Source organism: Xyrauchen texanus, chromosome 20 (genome assembly GCF_025860055.1).
Source record: "Xyrauchen texanus isolate HMW12.3.18 chromosome 20, RBS_HiC_50CHRs, whole genome shotgun sequence".
In the NCBI taxonomy this organism is placed as follows: Eukaryota; Metazoa; Chordata; class Actinopteri; order Cypriniformes; family Catostomidae; genus Xyrauchen; species Xyrauchen texanus.
In genome coordinates this window covers 455081-472896 of record NC_068295.1, presented here as the reverse complement: position 1 = coordinate 472896, position 17816 = coordinate 455081, and the positions used below count along the sequence as shown (strand labels likewise).

Below are 17816 nucleotides of genomic sequence, written 5' to 3'. Positions count from 1 at the left end.
CTCTCTCATTATATTTATATCACATACCTCCACACATTCATACACACACACATACCTCTCTCTCTCTCATTATATGCTTATACACACACATCATCACATCATATTCATACACACTCTCTCTCTCTCATTATATTTATACACACACACATACACACACACTCTCTCATTATATTTATACAACACTATCATACACACACACACACACTCTCTCTCTCTCTCATTATATTATATACACACGCCACACACCTCTCTCATTATATTTATACACACACATACACCATCTCTCTCTCATTATATTTATACACCACACATACACACACTCTCTCACACACACTCTCTCTCGTCATACACCACCATGACTCACTCTCTCCTCTCTCTCCTCACACACACACTGTCACACACGTCACTGCATGTGATGTCAAACACACAATCGATATGTGGGATTCAGTGGCGGCTGCTGGTCTTTCAAAGAGGGGAAGCTCATTTTCGGCCTACATTATAAACTTATTTACCCTATTTTTTGCACTAAATCAATCTTAGGTGTTGATCTGCCCTGCTGTTTAATTCTAATTTTTTCCTCGTAAGGAAGACTTTCAAATGGCTTCGCCAAAATCAGGTCGACAATATTAGCACCGTCTGCCATCGTGCGCAGTTTCACCCGTACGACGCTAGCCTAGCCTACTGTATGAATGAACGAACGAGCGAACGAACGAACGCTCTAAAACAAAAATATATTAAACTTGGTAAAACTGAAACAAGGAATGTGGTGTATAATTGTGTGAAATGTATTATGCAAATTGACTAGCAATTTCGCCAAACAAATATAAAGAAATAGGTTGCAGCAGTTTGTCTTTCGACTACACTTGAGAAATCCGCGATGGGACTGAGCTGAAATAGCTTCAGTGACTTCTTATAGTACAGATTCGCTGTCAATCAAAAGGAGATGCAGTCTTCGACAGATCCTCCAATCATCACGCGAAGCCCGGAGTCCGGGCCAGCCCACTCCTCATTCACCCCCAGAGACGCTGAGCGTCCGTGGGCGGGACATAATCGCAGCATTTATCCAATGACCGTCTATTTTCGAGCACTGAAAAAACTGTTCAGAGCAGCCCCATTGAAGTCAATGGACGCTTCGGCTTCAACAGGGAAATGCACTGACGCTACGGGAATGTATGAGAAGTAAATCAAGTCAGCCGACCTGCTATATGTAATGTAGCTGATTCTGAACGAACTCGTCTTCGAGATGAACGTGTTCTAACGCATTTTTAGTCAATAAATTGTTTACACAATAGTACATATTTGACCATTATTTTTTTGATATTATAGGGGAAGCTGAGCTTCCCTTGCAGTCTTAAAGAAATCCCCACTGGTGGGATTACTGGATTATCTTGTTTCGGGTTGAGGAGTCACATTAAACAGATTAGGATTAAGGCTGTTACTGTCAGTTAAGACTGTTTAAGTGTAACGTTTCATAATGCTGAAGATAATGCAATGCATCTTACAGACGTGCACAACGGAGCATGCAAGTATCATGAAAATGTATATTTTTAGTTAACAACTGCATGATTTCAGATTTCTGTCACATAGTTTTATGAACATTCAGGTAAACATCTCCTCTTGTTTTCCGTTGAAGAAAGAAAGCCATACGGGTTTGGAACAACACAAGGGTGAGTAAATGATGACAGAACTTTCATTTTTGGGTTCCTTTAAGACTGAGTATAAAACAGTCATGCGTGTGCACAGAAACACAAGAGAGAAAGTCACCAGAGATTCACTAGAAACACGTGTTCAATGTCCTGAAGGATCTCGAGCTCTCTGAAGACGTTCCGGACCTCGTCGCGCTCGATACACTGTTGTTTGTTCATGTACTTCATTGCGTACATCTTTTCTGTGTCCCGTTTCTGCACGATACACACCTGTGCAAGAGAGAAAACAGACACGCTAGAGATTAGAGAGTATGTAAACACAATCATGACAATAAAGCACTTTTAAATTAAGAAATTGAGTGAAATTGAGTTGACACATTGAGCTTTAGGCATACAAATATGAGAACTTTCAGATTGTGCTTTGAACATATATTCAACTATCAATAGTTTTTATAGGGAGTAACTTTTAGAGGTAAAATGACTAACTACATAACTGGGATTTTTAACTTTAATCCAGCCTGGGACTCTTATTTTGAAATGTATGTGCAGTGTTGCCAACTCAGCGACTTTTCAGAACTTTTTTTGCGACTTTTGTTCAGAAAAGTGACTAGCGAAAAATCGTGACGACTTTTTGGACAAACCTTTGCTACTTCCGTAGAAGAAAGTCGCCATTACTGCCCCGCGAGCGCGTGGGCGTGTTGTCCTGTGATCAGGCGGAGCAGCACAATCAGTTGACCGCACTGCAGCTGACATGAGCTGCGCATGTGCAAACAGCGCCGTCAATGACCAATCACGAATCTGTATTGTTTGCTCCCCTTTAGTTTTACAGTTTAATTTGACCGTTTATTTTTATTATTTTCATGCACTTAATCACAGGAGATTTTTAGACTGTTGGTCATTCCTGTTTCTAAAATCTCTGAATTCAGACGCTTACTTATTTTTTGTAAATATGCAAAACATTTTGTAAACATGCAGATTTGTTTTGTAAACATGCACATAGATTTGAGTAAATATGCACAAAAGTGGTTTGTTATGGCTGAACGCTGTGTGAGAGAAAAGATAAGAAAGTTACCGTCGCTTCTAACTTTCTCTCTGAGTGATTGTAAGGTAAGCACATGTAAAGGCCGGACACTATGCAAAATGCAAATGAGACGCGATGACTTCACGAATATGTTAATGAGCGTATGACGTCATCTAGCGACGTTTAACGACTTTTCGAGCAGGCTTTAGCTACTTTCCGTTGAAACTAGTTGGCAACACTGTGTGCTTCACTGATTACACCATGTGCACTTTTACAATCATCTACAATGTGCTAGTATGATAATTAAGGCTTTTTTATATACCATTTAAGACTATATATGACCTTACATTTTAGAAAAATGAATTTAAGACATTTTAGGACTTAACATGTTCAAAAGCTATTTTGGACAAATAGCCCTTATGAAAATTAACCATAGTTTTACTATAGTAAAACTGTAGTAACCATGACTTTAGTAACCATGGTTTTGATACCATGGTTTTACTATAGTAATATTGATGTAATATTAGAGTAAAACTGTAGTAACCATGGTTCACATACCACAAATTAACCATAGTTGTATTACCAGAATTTAACGGCTCATTGTGTGTAAAGAAAAGGCATATATAGACATAAAAATATATATTTTTTGGTTTGGTAATTATTTATTTTATTTAATGCTTTATACATTTGGTAATAAATTAAATTTCATACAGGGAATTTTCCTGCATTTTATCAAAAGTATAAACAATAATTTAACAGAATTGGGCACACTGATGCTTTTCTCCAGTATTGTGTATTTATTTTTAATTTAATTCATCGTTGTGCACAGAAATGATGTTGTTTGTATTATGGGATAATCCCGTGACTGCCGTCTGTTATTGTGAATGATGTGGAAAAACAGCTTTAATAAATAAACGTATTTCTACAGCGATTAAATGAATCACAAACAGTGTTCGTTCATTTGTTCTCCTTGTACTTGTCGATGACCGGTGCATGATACGAGAGATTTGTGTTGCACTCCTGTTAGTGTCACGTTTGCAGTATCGGATCTATCCGCCGTTAAAATCAATAATAACGTACAATAAACTGGCTTTCAAGGATGTGTACCTTATCGTCATGATTAACAGGCTAACGATTGGGGCAAATTCTGTCATGTGACCTTATGTTTTTGTGTTAATGCCAATTTTCTCGACAAATGGGTTTCCAAACCAGCTTTTCACGACATTTGAATTATCGACATTATTCGCCCAAAAAAACCCTTGAATGGAAACAATAATTCTGTATTAGTTTTCTACTATTTGTCAGTATCCTGTAGTTTACCTACTTATTTAAATAATAATTTACTCATCATTTAGAGTAACTGAAGATACAAAGTAGTTTCCCAAACTCAGATCTAGTGTGTGTGTGTTCAGTGTGTGGGCCACAATAATTAAAACAACATAAGGTCATCATATTCCATCAAGGATCGGTTTGCATCCCGTTTATATCCGCACGCCTCATTTGGCACACTGCACAAAATATCAGAGGTCAAAGGTCATGAATGAGCACAGAATCTGCATTAAAATCTCATTAAACGATAATCAAGTGTGTGAATGATGTGAAACAGATATAAAAGGTCAAGTACAGTCAGGAGTGGGGCAGTGGAGGTCAGGAGAGGTCATACGGGTCTCTCATGACATCATCATTATCATTATTAATGCTGCGGTTCTGCTCATGTGTCAAAGAGAAAGACATAAACAGCCCGGAAGTGCTGAAACGAGTTTTGGACATAGAAAGATGTGGGCGTTCTCGTTAAGAATGAGAACAGGAGAAGATTCTCGGCCTGGGTTACATCATTCAGCCATTACACCTCATCTGCAGGACGAGATCACAAGATATCCTGATATCTGTCCAAACTTTAGCTCGTTATTTGCTCGTTATTTGCATGCAATGGGAAGAAAACTGGTTCTCAGAAACACTCTCTATTGCTCATTTCTTTATTACATTTCCTTCTTCTGGTTTACAGTCTGTTTTCACATTTATATTCTACATTTAACACCTAACATCTGTAAAAGTTAACATGAGTGAAAAATCCCTCTTATCAGAGACAGATGAGACAAGCGGACCACAGAGGAGCGAGGGAACCCAAGACGATACATGCTATCATATATCTGACACGTCTGAGCGCAGAAACCACACGATCAATAACTGTCTGATGCTAAAATAATCACAGCCATTAAAACTGTATTCACAGAGATTGAGCAGATATTTAACAGAACTCACACATTAAAATAGACATTAAAATAAAGAGTGTTTATACACAAGTTTAAATAAGAGTTTCTACAAAAATCTACATTCTATAAATTAATCTTATATCATCTTCATCATTCATTTGTATAAGAAGTGCTAAAACGGTTACTGTCACTTTAAGAGTTCAACGAGCGCCTCTTTAGCGCATCCATGTTGTGTGAGATCAAAACGTATATTTCTTTTGAATTTTTTTATCTGACTTTAAAAAACAGAAAGATATTAACCTCTTGTGACCCCGTGTCCACATGTGTGGATGTTATATTTGGGCTTCGCTGTACACAATACATCATTTTAATGTATAAAAACTGACTGAACACGGTTCACAAGACTCTAGACGGTCATTTAAGGGTTAAACTTCTGCTGCACGAGTCACGTGACACAACAGCATGACATATTGACATGACATACGGCTGTCATAAACCGTTTTCATTCACGGCATTGTGTGACTGGACTCGGGACTATTTCTTTAAAATATACAAGTAAAGAAATGAACGTTTCCATTTTAAATATTAGTTATAGAAATAAAAACAATCATTTACAATTCATTCAGAGCGAATGTCGGAAAATTTATTTATTGCTATTTTCCAACACGTTAGTTGATATTCATTCATTTCTGTTTTTCTCCCAAATATAGCTATTAATTTTTTATTTTAAAGCTTGTAGAAATCCTGATCGACAAGATGACTTGCACTGAAAATTATACATTTTTTTTTAATTAAAATGTTCTATTATCCGCGACCCTGTACACAGGATAAGCGGTTGACGATGGATGGATGGATGGATGTTCTATTATTTAATATTAATAATATTGCAATTCACCTTGATGCCGTAATGTATTTATTTGTATTATTATTTATTTTGTAGACAGTTATTTCACTCTTTATTGTCATTGGGAGGCATTTCAGTTGGTAGCCAATAACCATACGTTCACACCAGAGGCGGCGAGAGCGTCAAATCGACCGGAAGTCGTTCATTTTCAATGACAGCCAGCGTCTCTCGGTGGCGAGAAGCGGCGCGGCGAGTCTTGGGCGGTGTGGGCGTCAGATGGAAGTTCAAGTGCTGGCAACATTATGGTAATGAGCTGTGACGCGGTTCGGTGGCAACCTATTGGAATATAGACGTGCTCCGCTCTAGCGAAGTCTAGAGAACACAACCGTGTCAACTTTGGTTCCCACCAAACATTCGTTCCGAAGATAAAATGGAGGAGAAACTGATTATTGCCGTGACGGGTTTCCCAGTAATATATGATCTGTCCCTGTTTGCTTACAGGGATATAAAACAACCAAGACCACAGTTATTATTACAAATGTGTTTTATTTTGATAACAAACAACTATAATTTTAATTACTTACTGCCATCGATCAATTTCTTATTTTCACATTTTAAAGAGTTCATGAGGATATACGCTACTTGTGATCGGTCGGCAAAAAGTAAATGGTCGAAATGTCTGGATGTTTAAATTGTGGCCCCTTTAAATATAGTTCACAAAACAAAGTACTCTGAACAAACGTTGCGGCCTATTTCAACTACGTCAGAGTGTCCACGAGTGTCCTCGAGCGTCCACGAGCGTCGAAGGCAGGGCAGCCAGAGCGAATTTTGACGCTCTCGCCGCTTCTGGTGTGAACGCACGGTAACACATAAACAATTCATATCAAACACAACAAAAATGATCTTATGAGCTGTTTATAACTGCTGGAATAAAACCATTAAAACTGGCTAACATGTGAGTCTCATACAGGGACCGTGGAGCTACTCGCCCAGTCATTTGTTTACAAGAGGATGAAGAGTGGCTTCTCGAGGGAAAGGATGCGGTTATCAGGAAACTCAAGACGCTTTACATGAGACGTCACATCACGATGTCACTTTGTTCTTTATGAATGTGTGTGAATGTGAGCACAGATTACAGTGTAAATGCACTAATTTAACAGTCCCAGAACAGTTGCAGGAACTACTTTTCCCGGGATTAATACCGGGATCTCTGTCTGAAAGGAGCTTGTGATGGACACACATTACATGGAGGAAATGATCGGCTTTAATCTCAAGCACTTTTCATCAAAACAAGGTGATTTTCCAGGTATGCCAGTACTTACATGACTGAAAGCTAAATTTGAGCACTAATGACCTTGTGTGAACCCTGTAAACAGTACAGAAGTGGTTTAATCAAGTGATGCTTTTCATTTGTGATCACATGGACAGAAAACGAGTTATGCCACGATATCGTTTGTCATTGTGGCAGGGCGGAGGGCGGGGCCGGGTCGTGATCATACACACCCGGTCCCTTATCAGGCAAATTAAGCCTCCGAGAGGGATAAAGGCCGATGACAGACGGTGGTGCGGCGAGAGAGATATCGTTAACGGACATGTCCGTCATGTGTGTTTGTCTGTTAAAGTTTCAGTTTATTATTAAACCATTATTTATATTGTCAAGCCGGTTCTCGCCTCCTTCCTTTCCTTTGATCCCTTTACACTGGTGCCGAAGCCCGGGAAGGAGGAGGGATGCCCGTCTCGGAGTCCTCGACACTGCCGTCCACCCAGGGGAGCGCCGCTGCCATCCACCGGGGGAGGGAGTAGCCCGACCGCCCGGACGTGCTGAACGGTCACCGTCCGCGAGGCGAGTGGGGACTGGACTCCCCGACCGCCTGGAGCGATGGAGCCACTGACAGGGGCGGAGGAGACCCCTGCCATCCCCCAGAAACGCGGAGGGGTCAGAGCAAGACCGCCGTCCGCAAGGGGAGGAGGGAAGTGTTCCCCGACCGCCTGGAGCGGTAGGGCCGCTGCCATGGGCAGAGGAGTGTCCCCACGAGTCGCAGAGAACGCGGAGGGGCGTTCTGACCACCGGGGGTCGTGAGTCTGACTCTGGTGGAGAGGGTGGAGTTTTTTTTTTTCATCTCTCTCTCTCACTGACGCTCTGCGTTGGCCTTTTCCCTCTCGTTTAAATTTTAGTGTGTATACAGGAAGTATTATTAAACCATTATTTATATTGTCAAGCTGGTTCTCGCCTCCTTCCTTTCCATTGATCCCTTTACAGTCATTTTTTTGGTTCGCAATATATTGAAATTAGATATATTGTCCCATCCCTACTAATTAACCTGACAAGACACAGCTGGAGAGACAAAACAGCAAGAACTACAACAACATTTAGAAATTTAGAAATAAAGGACGTACTGTAAAACAAAACTACATACACTAGACAAAGTATAATAATTAAATCTATAAAAAAAAGACATGGCAAAACATGTGACCATAACAGATGTTACACCTACTACACCTCTGTCACGTTAACTTTAAGACAAAGCCTTGTTTAAAAACGTTTGAAAGGTTATACTGGCCTCATAGTGACTGAAATGCAGACAGACAGTGCATTACTTACTGGTTGCTATGGTGTTTTGGTTGGTTGTTAGGCATTGATAGGGTATTCTAGCTTGATGCTGTGATGTTCTGGCTTGTTGCAAAAGTGCTTTGTTTGGTTGCTAGGCATTGCTAGTGTGATGTAGCTGATTGCTAGGGTGTTCTAGTTGGTTGCATGGGTGTTTTGTTTAGTTGCTAGGCATTGATAGGGTGCTTTAGCCTGTTGCAAGTGTGTTCTGGCTTGTAGCTAGGGTGCTTTGGTTGGTTACTAGGCATTGCAAGGCTGTTGTAGCTGATTGCTAGGGTATTCTGTTTGGCTTCTTGGGTGTTTTGTTTGGTTGCTAGGCATCACTAGGGTGTTTTAACCTGTTGCTAGGGTGTTCTGCCTGGTTGCTAGGATGTTTTGGTTGGTTGCTAGGAATTGATGGGGTGTTCTAGTTGGTTACTAGGGTATTCTAGCTTGTTGCTGGAGTGTTCTGGCTAATTGCTAGGGTGCTTTGGTTTGTTGCAAGGCATTCCTAGGCTGTTGTAGCTGATTGCTAGGGTGTTCTGGCTGGTTGCAAGGGTGTTTTGTTTGGTTGTTAGGCATTGCTAGGGTGTTTTAGCCTGTTGCTAGTGTGTTGTGGCTTGTAGCTAGGGTGCTTTTGTTGGTTACTAGGCATTGCAAGGCTTTTGTAGCTGATTGCTAATGTGCTTGTTGCTGGAGTGTTCTGGCTAATTGCTTGGGTGGTTTGATTGGTTGCTAGGCTGTTGTAGCTGATTGCTAGGGTGTTCTGCCTGGTTGCTTGCTAGGCATAGATATGGTGTTCTAGTAGGTTACTAGGGTGTTACAGTTGCTAGGGTGCTTTGGTTGGTTGCTAGGCATTGCTAGGCTGATGTAGCTGATTGCTAGGGTATTCTGGCTGGTTGCACAGGTGTTTTGTTTGATTGCTAGACATTGCTAGGGTGATTTAGCCTGTTGCAAATGTGTTCTGCTTGGTTGATAGGGTGTTTTGGTTGATTGATAGTCATTAATAGGGTGTTCTTGTTGGTTGCTAGGGTATTCTAGCTTGTTGCTGGGGTGTTTGGCTTATTTCTAGGGTGCTTTGGTTGATTGATAGGCATTAATAGGGTGTTCTTGTTGGTTGCTAGGGTATTCTAGCATGTTGCTAGTGTGTTTTAGATTGTTGCTTGGGTATTTGCCTGGTTGCTAGGCATTGCTAGGGTGATCTAGCTGCTTTCTAAGGTCTACAAGCTGGTCGCTAGGGTGTTTAGCTTGGTAGAAAGGCAGAGGCCACCATCACATAATTTAGCACTTCCGTTGAGACAAACTACATTATCTAGCTGAAATTGCCTTCAAAATATCCAATTAAAGAGTGTTTTTCTGAACTTTAGAATAGCCTTTAAGGCCTGAAAACTGAATGACAGCAGTTTTTTGTTTTACCTCACAGACACATTTTGGGGGATAAAAACACTGAAATTGTTTCTAATTGCATCAACTTTGATCCAGCTGTGATCGTGAAATTCACAGAAGACACCTGCAATATAAACCTGCCTGCAGGCCACATCTCCACCAATAAAAACACAGTATCTGAGCATCCCCCTCATGGATCAGCACACACTGACAACTTATCATCTGCTGCACAACTAAATAAAACATTGAACAAACAGAAACGGTACAAATAAGATGGCATTCTATTGAGACAAGATATCTGGAGGGGATATATACTGTAAATCATATATATAGTGTAAATAGTATGTATATTTCAGTAGTGTTTGTGTTTTAGTTATACACTATAATTAAATGATTTTCAATGCATTAATCAATGGTAATTTATTATCTAAAAGATAATCTCATTAATATCACCTTTATCTCTCTAAATGCTCATACACAGCACAATTAAGAACATTAAACTCATGCTGGCTGTGTTTTATTGTTAAATATTCATTATACTGCCTGACGAAGCCTCTAGTGTTCGAAACGTTGACTTTTTTATTATATTAAATGACATGGGAGCATTTATAGCAGTGTGCAGTTCTTTTCTATTTCATAAATATTCATTATGAACACCTGTGATTCTGCCTCAACACACATTAAAGAGGCCAGTTAAAGGTCAGTTGTTGGCTGCGCAGAACACTTATGCCTGTTTTATGGTGATATTCATAGGGACAAGAAAAAGTAAGTGAACCCTTTGGGATTAGCTGGCTTTCTGCATTAATTGATCATAAATTGTGATCTGATCTTCATCAAAGTCGCAAGTATAGACAAACACAATGTGCTTAAACTAACAACACACACACAATTATAATACATTTCAACCGTAGTTTCATCAGTCCACACAACATTTTTCCAGTAGTGTTGTGGAGTGCCAATGTGGTCTTTGGCAAACTTCAGGTGCACAGTAATGATTTATTGGAAAGCAGCGGCTTCATTCATGATGTCCTAACATGAACACCATACCTGTTTAAGGTTTTCCGTATAGTAGACTCATGAACAGAGATGTTCACCAGTTCCAATGATTCCTTGGATTACAATGATTCAATGATCTGTCACTCTAGGGTTCTTCTTTACCTCATTGATCATTCTGCGGTGTTCCCTCTCAGTCATCTTGTCTGGACGGCCACTTCTAGAGAGAGTACCTATAGTACTAAATCATCTCCATTTATAGACAGTTTGTCTAACTGTGGACAGATGAATATCTAACGGCCACTTCTAGTGAGAGTACCTATAGTACTAAATCATCTCCATTTATAGACAGTTTGTCTAACTGTGACAGATGAATATCTAACGGCCACTTCTAGAGAGAGTACCTATAGTACTAAATCATCTCCATTTATAGACAGTTTGTCTAACTGTGGACAGATGAATATCTAACAGCCACTTCTAGAGAGAGTACCTGTAGTACTAAATCATCTTCATTTATAGACAGTTTGTCTAACTGTGGACAGATGAATATCTAACGGCCACTTCTAGAGAGAGTACCTATAGTACTAAATCATCTCCATTTATAGACAGTTTGTCTCACTGTGGACAGATGAATATCTAACGGCCACTTATAAAGAGAGTATCTATAGTACTAAATCACCTCCATTTATAGACAGTTTGTCTAACTGTGGACAGATGTATATCTAACGGTCACTTCTAGTGAGAGTACCTATAGTACTAAACCATCTCCATTTATAGACAGTTTGTCTAACTGTGCACAGATGAATATCTAACGGCCACTTCTAGTGAGAGTACCTATAGTACTAAATCATCTCCATTTATAGACAGTTTGTCTAACTGTGGACAGATGAATATCTAACGGCCACTTCTAGAGAGAGTACCTATAGTACTAAATCATCTCCATTTACAGACAGTTTGTCTCACTGTGGACAGATGAATATCTAACGGCCACTTCTAGATAGAGTACCTATAGTACTAAATCATCTCCATTTATAGACAGTTTGTCTAACTGTGAACAGATGAATATCTAACGGTCACTTCTAGTGAGAGTACCTATAGCACTAAATCATCTCCATTTATAGACAGTTTGTCTAACTGTGGACAGATGAATATCTAACGGCCACTTCTAGTGAGAGTAATAGTACTAAATCATCTCCATTTATAGACAGTTTGTCTAACTGTGGACAGATGAATATCTAACGGCCACTTCTAGTGAGAGTAATAGTACTAAATCATCTCCATTTATAGACAGTTTGTCTAACTGTGGACAGATGAATATCTAACGGCCACTTCTAGTGAGAGTACCTATAGTACTAAATCACCTCCATTTATAGACAGTTTGTCTAACTGTGGACAGATGAATATCTAACGGCCACTTATAGAGACAGTATCTATAGTACTAAATCACCTCCATTTATAGACAGTTTGTCTAACTGTGGACAGATGAATATCTAACGGCCACTTCTAGAGAGAGTACTTATAGTACTAAATCACCTCCATTTATAGACAGTTTGTCTAACTGTGGACAGATGAATATCTAACGGCCACTTATAGAGACAGTATCTATAGTACTAAATCACCTCCATTTATAGACAGTTTGTCTAACTGTGGACAGATGAATATCTAACGGCCACTTCTAGAGAGAGTACCTATAGTACTAAATCATCTCCATTTACAGACAGTTTGTCTCACTGTGAACAGATGAATATCTAACGGCCACATATAGTGAGAGTACCTATAGTACCAAATCACCTCCATTTATAGACAGTTTGTCTAACTGTGAACAGATGAATATCTAACGGCCACTTCTAGTGAGAGTACCTATAGTACTAAATCACCTCCATTTATAGACAGTTTGTCTAACTGTGGACAGATGAATATCTAACGGCCACTTATAGAGACAGTATCTATAGTACTAAATCACCTCCATTTATAGACAGTTTGTCTAACTGTGGATGGATGAATATCTAACGGTCACTTCTAGTGAGAGTACCTATAGTACTAAATCACCTCCATTTATAGACAGTTTGTCTATCTGTGGACAGATGAATATCTAACGGCCACTTCTAGTGAGAGTACCTATAGTACTAAATCACCTCCATTTATAGACAGTTTGTCTAACTGTGAACAGATGAATATCTAACGGCCACTTCTAGTGAGAGTACCTATAGTACTAAATCACCTCCATTTATAGACAGTTTGTCTAACTGTGGACAGATGAATATCTAACGGCCACTTCTAGTGAGAGTACCTATAGTACTAAATCATCTCCATTTATAGACAGTTTGTCTCACTGTGCACAGATGAATATCTAACGGCCACTTCTAGTGAGAGTACCTATAGTACTAAATCATCTCCATTTATAGACAGTTTGTCTCACTGTGCACAGATGAATATCTAACGGCCACTTCTAGAGAGAGTACCTATAGTACTAAATCATCTCCATTTACAGACAGTTTGTCTCACTGTGGACAGATGAATATCTAACGGCCACTTATAAAGAGAGTATCTATAGTACTAAATCACCTCCATTTACAGACAGTTTGTCTAACTGTGGACAGATGAATATCTAACGGTCACTTCTAGTGAGAGTACCTATAGTACTAAATCATCTCCATTTATAGACAGTTTGTCTCACTGTGGACAGATGAATATCTAACGGCCACTTATAAAGAGAGTATCTATAGTACTAAATCACCTCCATTTACAGACAGTTTGTCTAACTGTGGACAGATGAATATCTAACGGTCACTTCTAGTGAGAGTACCTATAGTACTAAATCATCTCCATTTACAGACAGTTTGTCTCACTGTGGACAGATGAATATCTAACGGCCACTTATAAAGAGAGTATCTATAGTACTAAACCATCTCCATTTATAGACAGTTTGTCTAGCTGTGGACAGATGAATATCTAACGGCCACTTATAGAGAGAGTACCTATAGTACTAAATCACCTCCATTTATAGACAGTTTGTCTATCTGTGGATGGATGAATATCTAACGACCACTTCTAGTGAGAGTACCTATAGTACTAAATCATCTCCATTTATAGACAGTTTGTCTAACTGTGCACAGATGAATATCTAACGGTCACTTCTAGTGAGAGAACCTATAGTACTAAATCACCTCCATTTATAGACAGTTTGTCTAACTGTGAACAGATGAATATCTAACGGCCACATATAGTGAGAGTACCTATAGTACCAAATCACCTCCATTTATAGACAGTTTGTCTAACTGTGAACAGATGAATATCTAACGGCCACTTCTAGTGAGAGTACCTATAGTACTAAATCACCTCCATTTATAGACAGTTTGTCTAACTGTGGACAGATGAATATCTAACGGCCACTTATAGAGACAGTATCTATAGTACTAAATCACCTCCATTTATAGACAGTTTGTCTAACTGTGGATGGATGAATATCTAACGGTCACTTCTAGTGAGAGTACCTATAGTACTAAATCATCTCCATTTATAGACAGTTTGTCTATCTGTGGACAGATGAATATCTAACGGCCACTTCTAGTGAGAGTACCTATAGTACTAAATCACCTCCATTTATAGACAGTTTGTCTAACTGTGAACAGATGAATATCTAACGGCCACTTCTAGTGAGAGTACCTATAGTACTAAATCACCTCCATTTATAGACAGTTTGTCTAACTGTGGACAGATGAATATCTAACGGCCACTTCTAGTGAGAGTACCTATAGTACTAAATCATCTCCATTTATAGACAGTTTGTCTCACTGTGCACAGATGAATATCTAACGGCCACTTCTAGAGAGAGTACCTATAGTACTAAATCACCTCCATTTATAGACAGTTTGTCTCACTGTGCACAGATGAATATCTAACGGCCACTTCTAGTGAGAGTACCTATAGTACTAAATCATCTCCATTTATAGACAGTTTGTCTCACTGTGGACAGATGAATATCTAACGGCCACTTCTAGAGAGAGTACCTATAGTACTAAATCATCTCCATTTATAGACAGTTTGTCTCACTGTGGACAGATGAATATCTAACGGCCACTTCTAGAGAGAGTACCTATAGTACTAAATCATCTCCATTTATAGACAGTTTGTCTCACTGTGCACAGATGAATATCTAACGGCCACTTCTAGAGAGAGTACCTATAGTACTAAATCATCTCCATTTATAGACAGTTTGTCTCACTGTGCACAGATGAATATCTAACGGCCACTTCTAGAGAGAGTACCTATAGTACTAAATCATCTCCATTTATAGACAGTTTGTCTCACTGTGCACAGATGAATATCTAACGGCCACTTCTAGAGAGAGTACCTATAGTACTAAATCATCTCCATTTATAGACAGTTTGTCTCACTGTGCACAGATGAATATCTAACGGCCACTTCTAGTGAGAGTACCTATAGTACTAAATCATCTCCATTTATAGACAGTTTGTCTCACTGTGGACAGATGAATATCTAACGGCCACTTCTAGAGAGAGTACCTATAGTACTAAATCACCTCCATTTATAGACAGTTTGTCTCACTGTGGACAGATGAATATCTAACGGCCACTTCTAGAGAGAGTACCTATAGTACTAAATCATCTCCATTTATAGACAGTTTGTCTCACTGTGGACAGATGAATATCTAACGGCCACTTCTAGTGAGAGTACCTATAGTACTAAATCATCTCCATTTATAGACAGTTTGTCTCACTGTGGACAGATGAATATCTAACGGCCACTTCTAGAGAGAGTACCTATAGTACTAAATCACCTCCATTTATAGACAGTTTGTCTCACTGTGCACAGATGAATATCTAACGGCCACTTCTAGTGAGAGTACCTATAGTACTAAAGCACCTCCATTTATAGACAGTTTGTCTAACTGTGAACAGATGAATATCTAACGGCCACTTCTAGTGAGAGTACCTATAGTACTAAATCATCTCCATTTATAGACAGTTTGTCTCACTGTGCACAGATGAATATCTAACGGCCACTTCTAGTGAGAGTACCTATAGTACTAAATCATCTCCATTTATAGACAGTTTGTCTCACTGTGGACAGATGAATATCTAACGGCCACTTCTAGAGAGAGTACCTATAGTACTAAATCATGTCCATTTATAGACAGTTTGTCTCACTGTGCACAGATGAATATCTAACGGCCACTTCTAGTGAGAGTACCTATAGTACTAAATCATCTCCATTTATAGACAGTTTGTCTAACTGTGGACAGATGAATATCTAACAGCCACTTCTAGTGAGAGTACCTATAGTCCTAAATCATCTCCATTTATAGACAGTTTGTCTAACTGTGCACAGATGAATATCTAACGGCCACTTCTAGTGAGAGTACATATAGTACTAAATCATCTCCATTTATAGACAGTTTGTCTCACTGTGCACAGATGAATATCTAACGGCCACTTCTAGTGAGAGTACCTATAGTACTAAATCATCTCCATTTATAGACAGTTTGTCTAACTGTGGACAGATGAATATCTAACGGCCACTTCTAGAGAGAGTACCTATAGTACTAAATCATGTCCATTTATAGACAGTTTGTCTCACTGTGCACAGATGAATATCTAACGGCCACTTCTAGTGAGAGTACCTATAGTACTAAATCATCTCCATTTATAGACAGTTTGTCTAACTGTGGACAGATGAATATCTAACAGCCACTTCTAGTGAGAGTACCTATAGTCCTAAATCATCTCCATTTATAGACAGTTTGTCTAACTGTGCACAGATGAATATCTAACGGCCACTTCTAGTGAGAGTACATATAGTACTAAATCATCTCCATTTATAGACAGTTTGTCTCACTGTGCACAGATGAATATCTAACGGCCACTTCTAGAGAGAGTACCTATAGTCCTAAGTCATCTACATTTATAGACAGTTTGTCTCACTGTGGACAGATGAATATCTAACGGCCACTTCTAGAGAGAGTACCTATAGTCCTAAGTCATCTACATTTATAGACAGTTTGTCTCACTGTGGACAGATGAATATCTAAACTCTTCCAGATAACTCTGTAACCCTTTCCAGCTTTATGCAAAGCAACAGTTCTTGATTGTAGGTCTTCTAAAATCTCTTTTTTGCAAGGCATGGTCCACATCAGCATCAGCAGATGCTTCTTGTGAATAGCAAACTCAAAATGTTTGAGTGATTTTTATAAGTCAAAGTAGCTCTAACCCACACCTACAATCTCGTTTCAGTAAGTGGATGCCAGGTTTGCCAACTCCTGACTTTTATTGGTGTAATTAGCCTAGGGGTTCACATACTTTTTCCACAGCACTGTGAATCTTTAATGTGATGTGTTTAATAAAGACATGAAATATTATAATTGTGTGTGTGTTGTTAGTTTAAGCACATTGTGTTTGTCTATACTTGCGACTTTGATGAAGATCAGATCACATTTTATGATCAATTAATGCAGAAACTAATCCCAAAGGGTTCACATACATTTTCCTTGCCGCTGTAGGTGTTACTGTAGTGATAAAATCTGATCTGCATTACTGTGGAAGACGTGCTTTTATCAGAAATATCTCAATAATGTTCACTGTAGTTTCACCTGCCAACATGATCACATGGGAAGTCGGAACGCTGTTTCCGAAAATTCCGGTACCCCAGGATTGGCAACAGTATGCCGACTCAATGACATGCCCTATCTCCCATTGGACATATTTAGAATGGCTCAACAACACTTACTTTCCCTCGTGGCATGACTGATAGCACGTTGCATCAGTTGCATGGGAGATCACTCATTAAAACGAGGAAGTAACCACGTTTGTATAAACAGTTACAAGCGTGATAAGAGGTCACATTTTTATCCCAAACATTGTATTTTGTCTCTACTAATGGTCATGGTTAGATTTGGGTTTTGGTGGGGGGGGGGGGTACATTAAATAAAAGAAGCATTTCTCTTCACTGTTTTACACCCTGTTCAGCGGAAAACAATTCTTTTTACACCTCTCCTGGATAGAAATGAATGTCACACTTGTTTATATGCTCTGAAACACTTACCGCTTTAGCCTTTGGGAGCAGTGTTCATTTACAGACATGTCCGTCATATGTGTGTGTTTGTCTT

At 39.2% G+C, this 17816-nt stretch overlaps 1 protein-coding gene and 1 long non-coding RNA gene across 2 annotated transcripts in view; both read right to left on the bottom strand.

The window, feature by feature from the left end:
• Positions 1 to 1575: 1575 nt before the first annotated feature.
• LOC127660820 (serine/threonine-protein kinase 32C-like) overlaps positions 1576 to 17816 on the bottom strand; it is an 83802-nt gene continuing 67561 nt past the window's right edge. Inside the window, exon 3 of the mRNA XM_052151254.1 lies at positions 1576 to 1916. Within this exon, the coding sequence (XP_052007214.1) occupies positions 1761 to 1916 (156 nt within the window). The 3' untranslated portion in view covers positions 1576 to 1760. The remainder of the gene's footprint in view (positions 1917 to 17816) is intronic.
• On the bottom strand, positions 12479 to 15658 carry LOC127660830 (uncharacterized). Its single transcript, XR_007972695.1, has 5 exons — positions 15578 to 15658; positions 14288 to 14373; positions 13944 to 14029; positions 12826 to 12911; positions 12479 to 12567 (listed from the first exon to the last, which is right to left on the bottom strand). It is a non-coding gene; the product is annotated as an uncharacterized LOC127660830 (long non-coding RNA).